This window comes from Phlebotomus papatasi, chromosome 3, assembly GCF_024763615.1.
Source record: "Phlebotomus papatasi isolate M1 chromosome 3, Ppap_2.1, whole genome shotgun sequence".
Lineage (NCBI taxonomy): Eukaryota > Metazoa > Arthropoda > Insecta > Diptera > Psychodidae > Phlebotomus > Phlebotomus papatasi.
The window spans coordinates 18,062,122-18,072,888 of record NC_077224.1 but is presented as its reverse complement, the minus strand read 5'-3'; the positions used below and the strand labels follow the sequence as shown (position 1 = coordinate 18,072,888).

The 10,767-nt window shown below is 36.8% G+C and overlaps 1 protein-coding gene across 1 annotated transcript; it reads right to left on the bottom strand.

Annotated features, from left to right (window-relative positions):
* Positions 1 to 856: 856 nt before the first annotated feature.
* On the bottom strand, positions 857 to 6,644 carry LOC129807910 (uncharacterized). Its single transcript, XM_055857512.1, has 4 exons — positions 6,397 to 6,644; positions 2,386 to 2,748; positions 2,011 to 2,323; positions 857 to 1,947 (listed from the first exon to the last, which is right to left on the bottom strand). Exons 2-4 carry the CDS (start codon positions 2,706 to 2,708, stop codon positions 1,636 to 1,638), a joined length of 948 nt encoding a protein of 315 aa, XP_055713487.1. The 5' UTR covers positions 2,709 to 2,748; positions 6,397 to 6,644; the 3' UTR covers positions 857 to 1,635.
* Positions 6,645 to 10,767: the final 4,123 nt, after the last annotated feature.

Here is a 10,767-nt window from a genome sequence, read left to right as displayed (position 1 = left end):
TAACGAAATAAAGAACTTCACGCCTTTCTAAATAATTGACTCATTATCAAATATATATACAATTGCGTGACCTCCATCCAAACCTTGGGAAGGATATCTTCCTCTTGTAATTTTTTTTATTACGACCCTCAGTGATTAGACATCAAAAAAGAAAATTCAAGAGGTACTTATTAAAAGGAAGTCTCAGATTCGAGCTTTTCATGGTAATGAAAATTTATTTTGACACCAACTAGTCCTGCAGTTAATCACACGGAACACTTTGGCTATTTACCCTAAATAACAATAAAAAACACACGAATTGAGAGAAGTCGATTTCAATTTAATTTTTGAAATCGTTTAACTTTCCCATTAAAAAATGTTCAATCGTGTGGAAAAAAATTCTATAGTTAAATACGATAAATATAAAGTTAGTTATATTTCTCTGAAATAATTTATCAAAACTATCTAGAAACATGTGTAATATTCTGGAGTTTTTTTATTTTTAAGGTTATATTAAATTAATTTTAAATTGAAGGATTTTTTTATCAATAAAAATCAGAGGTCAGTCTGATAGATTTTATATAAAATTTTTAGGTTATGCCTAACATAATTTTAAACTTTTTGTATTAAACTAATTTACCATTTATCCAAATAAGAAAATAGAAGAATAAATTTAATTGTTAAATAATATCAACGGCTAATCAGCTCGAGAATCAGCCGGGTTATTTAACACAGAGCACACCTCTGGAGATTCAAAGAAGTAATTCTAATTTTTTCCGCAAGATGGATCTCTTGTCACAAAAGGGAAAGGTTTTCTGGTTTGAAAACAATAACAAGTGAAACAAGTGAAGATGTTGAAGAAGTGTAAAGAAAATTATTGTTTTACAACACAAATTTATTTGTTTCATAATGTTCTTAATCATAATCTCCACCGTGGGAGTACAGGGAGTAAAAATACAATATAAATATGTACATAGTCACAATATTGTACTACGTGTGAGATCAATGGGAAAGCTGCGTCAATGGCTTCTTCGAGCTGGGTTACTCTCCAAAGGTCCCGACCAAAAGAAATTGGTTGTAATTAAAATGTACGTTGGTATCATTAATTGGTAAGATAATGATTACGTCAATATCAATTCTCTGACAACGACTACACTTAAATTCTAGTGACTAGATTGAGCTCATCCTTGGAAGATGCACAGCAATCTTCCGACATGATTAAAATAATATTCTTAATATTAGTTGCTTATATTTTAATCTTAAAATTTATAGCGATTTTTTTTAGTGGTTAGATGATTATCTGACAATATGAGTAACTACTTTTGTTTTTCATCAGGATTTCCTGCAAGCAAGAATAATGTTCGTCGAGAATCAAACTGCGACGATAGGATGTCCGGGAATTTCCGGAAGAAACGTGAGTATCTGTGAGCTATTGTAAGCATTTCTATTGACTAAATAGGATTACCACCAGGGCAGTGGTTTAGCTTTAACGTGAGAAATAGTGTTATCTGCATTTTGCACCAGATATCTCCAAGAACAAAATCATCGTGCTCAGGTAATCCTGATCCTCTTGATTGATTCTTTAGCAAAATGCTGATTTAGCTTTTGATATGGAATTGTAGAGTTATTTTGGTTCATCAAGCTTTTCGGTGGGATTTACACATTCCCCCCATATGGGGTTGAAACATCACTAATTCGGCGACTTAAAGTAGATTTCTTGTTGAGGGTGTTGTGGGTGCTGCGATGGTGTGGATAGAGATTGAGTGGAGCAATGTTAGGATGTTCAATTCGCGTTGGGGAGCTCACATGGGGTCTTGGTGAGCCACGGGATAGTGTCCCAACGACCTCCTGCGGCTCCTGATACCCTGAGTCCATGTCTATTTCATCGAGATTATTGTGGTAGGATTCAATGAGCGGTGTTGGATCTTCATAGTCGTAGTCCACAAAGCCAGAATTATCAAACGAGGACTGCAAGAGCAGAAACAGCATTAGATAAATGCCATCAAATTGATCATGTCACAACGTACCAACCTTCACGGGTGTCCGATTGATGGTATGATGAGCCGGAGGATCGGGTTTTCCCACAGAATAATCCACAACTTCGTAGTGATCTTCCTGATAAGGATCTGTGACAAAATGACGAGTACCATGGGGCGTTAGAGCAGCCCACAGAACACGATTGTCATGAGCTAATTGCTGCTGCAGTGTATGAGATGCATTTGGACTTGGGTAGAACATAGTCCCAGTCAAGTAGCTTCCATGAGGCTTGGCTGGGGTCAAATGTGGTTCACCAATCACAGGCATTGGTGGTTTTGTTGTATCATGGTAGGAGTAATTGTAGGACCTAAAGAGAAGAGTAACAATATCATTTTTTGTTCCTTCGAGCCGGAATTTCTATTTACTTACTCTCTACATTTCATGAGAATCATGGCAAGGATGGCACCCAGAAGCAGGACACCGACGCATGAGGAAATCAGAACAAAGAGCCAAGTATCCTCAACACCCATATTCTTGTGACTGAGTTCGATGAATTCAATTCCAGAGTGTTCTCTTGGTCCAGGGGAGGGATCACACATAAAAGCCGCAAAGCAGGGTTGAGAATCATTCCCCGTGAGGGAGACTATTGCGCTTCTGGGAAGGAGGAAGGAGGGTAGAGGTGGAGGAGGCATTGATAGTATCATGTCTGGGGGTGGACCAAGATCATAACAGTCTCCAATGCACGCCATCATTGGGCACTCTTCGTCCACTTTAAAATTCCTTGTGATTTATCTGAAACAAGAAATATACCAATAATTATTTCTTTGTATACATGGCCAAGCACTATGATAGTTGCCTATTAATATCCAGAAACCTTGTTAAATTATCCATTCTAATCGAAATGCTTGTTACCGAAATGAAGCGTAAGGTTAAAACGCATGAAAGTGTGCTAGCTTAAGATAGCCGTAACGAATAGAATACAGCAGATCCGGAGAGGAGAACTTAATCGAGATCGAACAGATAACTCTAAATCCAATTATATTAGCAGAGAGCGCTAGTTAATCAAGAATCTTAATGTAAATTACGGCACTTGAAAAAGTAAGCCTTAAAGAACGGTATACCGTACATCCGTAAAGAAGAAGCTAATCGAGATCGAACACCTAACCAAAAGCAGGGAATATTAGCAAAGAGCGCAACGATTTTGCATCAACCGTCTTAGCGGTATTAGCTGATATAATTCCTTATCAGAAAATCAGAAAGGCCTAGTGTTCCAATTCAGAAACATCAGTAAAAAACAAAATTCATTTACAAAACCAAAGAGGAAATAAATGAGGGAACTTAAAATTACAAGATTTAAAGGCACAGCAGGGAACGCAATGTCAATGAACCGCCTAAAAAAAAGAGAGGTTGGTATAGGAAATAAGTTTCGACATGCAGAGTTCAGTCGAATACAAATACTCATTCACTGCCCAGATCCACAAACCAAGGTTGGTTTACCGTGATGTAAAGCGGTACTGTGTGTATCAGAACGCACACAGAGCACTGTGATATGGAGCAGGTTTAATCGCCTTGGGGATTAATCAAAGATCCACGAAGAATTACGATTTTGCATCAAATGTCTCAGCGGTATTAGCTGATATAATTCCTCATCAGAAAATCAGAAAGGCCTACTCTTTAAGTCCTACGAATTGAGGGTGTTCCAATTCAGAAACATCAGTAAAAAACAAAATTCATTTACAAAACCAAAGAGGAAATAGATTAGGGAACTACAAGATTTAAAGGCACAGCAGGGAACGCAGGAATGTAGAAGACGTTCTTCCAGGTTTAAGTTCATAAGTAACCGCAAAGTCCTGTCTTCTTTTATATACAATAAACCTAGGCTCAATAAGATCGCTTCTTATTGAGCGCTCCTTACCGTAGCGTAGACCACTTCACCAGTTCATTGAAAATACCGAATTTGATACCAGTAGCACGTAATAGGCTCAAATAGCTAAAAGTCTAGGTCCTCATAGTCTATATCCGGGATCAGCAAGAGATCATAACACGAATTTCGGATTGCAAGTTTAGCCCAGTTTCTGAAGACCTCGAAGTCCTTAATTACATTCAATTTCAGTGGATTTTCAAAATGTAATGGATCATCTGCCCGTTCTCATTTAAAGTCAAAATTGTTTAAAAAATTCCGCATAATAAGAAGACAGAAACGTTAAGTCATATGGCTAATCCTTTAATCGAAATTGACACAAGCATCAAGTTGAGCATGAGCATCTAAATTCATGAGACCTACTGAAATTTACAAGGATTAGCGACATCAGCGCCAGTCCAGTGGCAAAAATATAAAAATTCACTTTATGTGTTTTTGGGTACGTTTTGAAATGTCAATTGGATGAGAAAACTTGGAGAGTGATAGATCCGTAACTTCGCAAGATTCTAAAATGCATGCAGATTGTTATGGGAAGATCAAGGGTGGAATGAAAACTTTTCGACACTATCGAATCTATAGTATCGATAAATCTATATCTGTTAGATTGAGTAAATGTCATTGTTGAACCATTTAATGAGACATTCTTAAAAGAATGAAACTTTTGATAAACATCTATATTAGTTATCGATACTATCGATAGTCGGAGAAAAAAAAGAGGGTGCGATTAACTTTTTTCCTCAGAACTTTAACACTTTTTAGGTTTTTTTTTAATGTTTTAATGTTAATTTTTTAATGTTGATTTTACACCTTTTTAAGTGTAAAATTAACATGAAAAAGGGTAACTTTAATCCCCAATACACCTAAAAAGGGTAATATATACACCGATTTCCGATCAATACTGCAGGGTAAAATTAACATTTCCGGAATCTTATTTTAACTTTTCGGATTTCTCTCAGTGTAGTATCGAAAATAAGTTATCATGTCACCACAGAATGCTCTTCTGCTTATTAGAAGAGCTTTAATATTGCACTTAAGAAATTTTTCAACAATCAAACAGTAGATATTAGCTATTTACGCAAAAAACGATAATCCTTGATCCTAAATCCTCAATGTGGAATAGTTTGGCTGATATTTTACTGCCATATTGATCGACCTGAGCATTCTTGAGGATCAGTCTGTGTGTATCTTCTACTTTAGGCCTGAAGCTTGTATAACTTTAATTAGGTAAATTTGTGTTTCTTCTTGTATCCTTCATATTGTGTCCATAAAGATGCCCTACTTAAGGTAAAGATCAAACCTGGTTATCAAACTAAGGTAGCGTTCTTCAGAGCGTTGTTCTTTCTTGAACTGGTTTATGGTCCTAAGAGCCAGAAAATGACATAAGGGATAACCTAATAGACAGACTGATTCTGATTCCTTCGAGCTGTTTTAGGTAATCACTATTAAGGATAAAAGGCAGATCTGGGTTGTTGAAACTGAATCAGAATCACAAAGAGATGTAAGAACGTTTTAGAATCTAAAAAGAAACCTTTTTTATGTTAAGGGAATGTTTATTAGTTAAATATTGATTTAACTTAATATAATCCATATAGCAGGAATAGCCCTAAGTAGTTTCTTCAGTTGTATTTGCAATTTATTTCCTGGAAGAAATGTATTGATACAAAATTTATCGCGAATTAAACTTTCATTTAGCGACCATTTTCCCGCAATAATCCAAATGGCAGAAGAGGTAGTGAATGAAAATTTTACAACCGTATTCAAAAGATTTTTATTGGTAAAATTCAACAGTCAATCAGCATTTGAAGTGGCAAATGGGAAACCATCACTGAATTTAACGATAAAATTTCTATGCAAATATCAGAGAAATTTAATGAGAAGTCGTTTGTGACACTTGCCATTCTTGCCTGAACCCAATCCTATTTCTCTCTGTCCTGAACAAGTCAATCAATTTTAATGGGGCGAATGTAATTGTGAAATGGAAACCATTCTTTGTATGGAGGGTGAAAAATACTAAAAAAAAAAACAAGAACAAGAAAATGCGACGCAGGAACAATGTGGTAAATGATGAAATTTGAGATGTAGGACAGAGTTTGCATGAAAAATTGTCCTAGTAAGAGGAGCCATTGTTAGAAGGTGCACAAGAGCGTCCTTATTTGTGGCCTCTTCACCTACAAACAACTCGTGGAATGCGATTCTCTTCTTTTTCTCTGCCATCAACCCCCATTTTCATCTACTTCCGCTTTTTTCCGTGTCATCGCCACTGAAAAGATGCCTCCTTATATGCACATATATTTATCCACGTACGGCTAATATATTGATTTTCTCAAGAGTGCTCTACCATCACCGGGTATTTTAGAGGGAGAGGTGAAGGACCCAGGAATGAAGGCGGATGTGTCGCAATTGCAACCCTATATTTTTCACAAGCACAAAGCCCTTTTTAAATGCCGACTGTCTCAGTATTTTAGCACAACTTTTTTTTAGCAATGAGAACAATATTAGGGGACGCGTTTTTGTCTCACCTCAATATCTTTGTCGTCTTCTGCGTGAGATCCAAATGGGGAGCACTTTTTCTTCCAGCAATACCAAGCACAATTTCACGAAATGTCTGAAGGTGGTACAAGAGACTTTTGGGGTATTAGAAAAAAGTGTCTTAAATGTGATTTAAAAGGTGTGGATTGTTTGTTGGGAAAAATCACACAGACTGGTGGGATTTTCCTACCCTTCGATGCTAGTTTTTCATTGCGACGCGTCGCGACGCATGCGTTTTCCCACAAAATGGCACATAGTCTCAGTTGTTTGAGGGTGCAAGGAAAATTGGTTGGAGGGTGGATGCCTTTGCAAAATACTCAAAGTCGATAGGCTGTGGCTGATATGATTCATTCAGTAAAGGGATATTATGAAAATTCGGACACACAGTACATATTAACGCTTGAAATTTGAAAATGTTGGAAACTGTGGCAAATTTCGGACTGCTTGTAATATCGGACACATCGGACTCTTATTTTGAACTTCAAAATTTAGTATTTTGAATAATAAATAATGAAAAGTTTCAATTTGTATTAACTGGTCCTCGCATCTTTTGGGACTCTAGGTACCTATTGGAAATTATGTAAACAGATAAATGGACGGAAAAAAGACCACTCTTGATAAAGGTCAAGAAGAGCCGATTTTTCCGTCCGTTATCTGATACATAGGATACATACCATTCTACCGAAAATCCATTCAAAATTTTGGTTTTCTGGAGAACAGTTTATTTAAATTATTTAGAGAACTATAAGGATATCATAATCTAGGATATTTTTAGCAGGAGATCGATTAGTTTCAAAATTTTTGTTCCAAAAACTGTGAAATTGGATTCCTGTATAAGCTGTGGACCCGAATGATTTAAAAGTTTTACATTACAAGGGCTTTGGGGCTTATATCACCTGCATGTCAAGTTCTCTTTTGCATATGGAGCTATTTGAAGCCAGCTCTTTTACTCAGCTCTCAGAGCCGATCGGGAAAATTTACTTAGACAGAAATCTAGTATAGTTATTCCTCCACAGGGATCAGTAACTTCCAAACGGGAAACCAAGGGGGTAGCCAGTTTGAAAAAATGTGAAGTAACTTCTCATTTGGTCTCATTCTTGCAAATTTCCTAACTCATTTGAAGTAATTACATTAAAAAAATTTCTTAATGCACTGAAAAAAATGAGAACTATACCAAATAAGTCACCGATTTTTAATTTGCATTAAACTAAAATATTTAAAGCCCATATAAATAATAATGCTTCTTTTCTAGAGTCTTAAGTTTTAATTATTTCACGCAGTTCACAAAGAATATCAATTGATTTATCAATTTAAACATTTTTTTAAAACAAGGTATTTTTCAAACAGCATACTAACGGTCGATTTGAATTAGGTAACATTTTGTCTTCAAGAAATAACTTTCGCTGAGTCACACTTTTCTTCTCGATTCACACAAAAAATGATCATAATTCTGTTGTAATTTCCGGGGATACTATGAGATACACCTTTTTGGAAAGCTTAAAAAAGCCAGCTTCGATGGACATATATTATACGGCTCAAAACTCTTTGGGAAAAAGATCCCCAAACACTTCTATACAAAAAATTTTCACTTTCGAGACAACAATTTCATCGCAAGTTTTCTATATTTTTTGCTGAAATTATTGCACTACACAGCATTTTTTATAGTCGAAATTGTACTTTCAATTAACTAAGTTTTCTTAATCTTTGCTTTTGAAATTAATAATTTATATAAAATAAAACAATTTTCCAATACCTTACACAGAGAGTGAGACAGTCAATATGTCTTCCGGAGTCTCTCTCTCTCTCTTTCAGCAGTACCTTCACTCTCTTATGAAAGTCCATATAGAAAAAAACAAGTGGCTACCCCCTGCGTGGAACAGTCCCCACTTTTAAGTTATTTCGCGAAACGGTCGCAAATGCAGAGAAATTCCCATACGTGTTTGTATGCAAAAGTGAGCTTTGGCTTCAACTTCACAGGCCACATGCCAGGGAGGTGTCTTATATGCAACTTGTCCGAAATTTGGCAGTTCTCTTTAATTACTATATCCATAAGTATATCATATAAGGACGCTCGATGAAAAGTCCCCTAAATTACTTCAAAAAAAATATCAGAAACTCCGACGGTTTCATTTCAAGAGCGTTTTCTTTCGTTGGCAGTAGTCATTGGAGCATCTCCTTTGGAAAGCTCTCGTGAAATGCCACCTCCCCTTCTAATATCGCAAGTTCATAAAACCACCGCTAGGGGCGCTATTATTAAAAAGAAAATTTTTAAATCTTATAAGTTAAATAACCCAAAAATTCCATTGTGCATCGGGCTGAAATTTTAGTATGTTGTAGGCGTTGATTATACCTATCAAACAAAAAAAACCTTAAGTCGATCCATAACCCCTGACCCGAGCTATAAGGGGTCAAAGTTCGAACATTGATCGGCCTCTATCTCCGGTTCTAACTAACATAGCGACCTAAATTTTACCTTTTTGGTTTCGTCTCGATGAGCACTTTCAGATGGAAGTTCAAAAAGTCACCACAGGTGGCGCTGTGATAGCGTCAAAATTCATCGAAATTCAAAGTCACTTTTCTCAAAAACGGCATTGTGCAAGTTAATGAAATTTTAGTATGTTGTAGTCCAGTCTAGGACGTTTCCAAAATGGTGCGTGAGTGCGCTGTGGTTAAAACAGAACCGGAGATATGAGGGGTCAAAGTTCACGAAATTCAAAAAATCATATCTCCGGTTCTATGTGACCGATTTTGATGAATGAGGGCTTAAACGAAAGATCTCACCAAATGCTACAACTTTCTAAAATATTTGAACTTCGTGGGACCAACACCAGGGGCGCCACAGTCGAAAAACCAATTTCAATATCACATAACCTCAATTATCTCGACTGTCGCTGAACCGATTTTGATGATTACTTCGACATAATTGTAGAGCACATTTGTCTCTACATTTCGTCCATACATCATTTTCCGTTCAGACTACGCTATCCGATTTTGCCGTTTAAGTGTGAAAAAATTGATTTTTCCCATAATAACGCTTTGAAATCACTCAGATGCCAATTTGACTGCCTCTACTCCACCAAGACACTTAAAATAGGGGTTTAAATGGAAAGTCCCACAAAATACAACAATTCTTTGATATAGTTGAAGTTCAACAAATGACTACTTGGGGCACTCTGGATGAAAAAACAAGTTAAGAAACAAAAAACCTCGCTTATCTTGGCTTCTGAGTAATCGATGAGATCATGTTCTATAGGAAAATTATAGAGAACATTCTGGTCTACATTTCACCCATATATTACTTTTGTGCCAGTTCATCCAAATCCTTGATATTTTGGTTTAAATACAAAATTTGTATAATTTCACGAATTTGATTCAAGATAACTGAATGGCGTCTCCCAACTTCAGCTCCAAATCGAATTTGCATGCACTCCGAGTTAGCTCACGTTAAGAATCTCACCTACATAAGCCGGTTAGGATTATCTGTCCCTTTAATCTTCTTTATAGAAGAGATTGTACTTCTTGACTTTCAATAAGCCCTAGGTTATCTCACTTGACTAAATGCCCTTACGGTAGCGAAATTCAACCTAAACGTGAAAGCGTAGAGACTTCATCCCCACAAAACAAGGTAGGGGATGTATATGTCTGTTAAGGGTTAACACGTCTATTGCTATGCAACCTTAGAAGCTTCTCCGTTCACATAGCAGGCAACTCACCATGAACATGAACTGTGATTGGTACCACAGGCGAAACTTACTTACTTTATATAAGTGGCCACTTACGTCCGTTAGAGACAAGGCCTACTGTACAACTCGCCATTCCACCAGGAACTAAAGCCAGCGTTCGTCAGCGTTTAAGCACCCTCAGGGTTTTGGACGAAATCGTCTACTATGTTTTTCCATCTCGTCCGTGGATTTGAATTGAATTGAATTTATTTCATCTCATTCCTAATCTTTCCACTCCTCATGCGTCCACTGCCATCTCAGCGTTGATTCCAACCTGCAGGACCGAACGGTGGATATGTGCTTTCTTTAATTGTGTGTAAGATCTTGCTAATAGTTTCCTGAGCATTTTTTCTTCAGACATACAGCAAACGCCCGGATAGAGGCCGCAATATCAATCTCTCCATAAAGCTTCTCCAATTCATGGCTCATCTTTGTTCTGTTCTAAATTCCTCTGTAGTTGTCTCATGAAAACGCCGGTAGATCCGTAGAAGACCCATCTCTCCAAGATAAGCACCTTCCTTTCTTCTGTGCGGGTCAACGGTCCTGTTTCCAGACCATACGTAATGACATAGTTTCAGTATGGTTCTGTGTATTAGGTGAGATTCTTAACAATCTCACCTACTATTTTGTTCTTTGTTG

Bases quoted from the DNA above. Each gene is read 5' to 3' on its own strand.
- LOC129807910 (XM_055857512.1), bottom strand. From the start codon at position 2,708: ATGATGGCGTGCATTGGAGACTGTTATGATCTTGGTCCACCCCCAGAC. The intron at 2,324-2,385 runs GTAAGTAAATAG...TCTTCTCTTTAG, and splicing joins ATTCTCATGAAATGTAGAGA to GTCCTACAATTACTCCTACC. The intron at 1,948-2,010 runs GTTGGTACGTTG...CTGCTCTTGCAG, and splicing joins TCAATCGGACACCCGTGAAG to TCCTCGTTTGATAATTCTGG.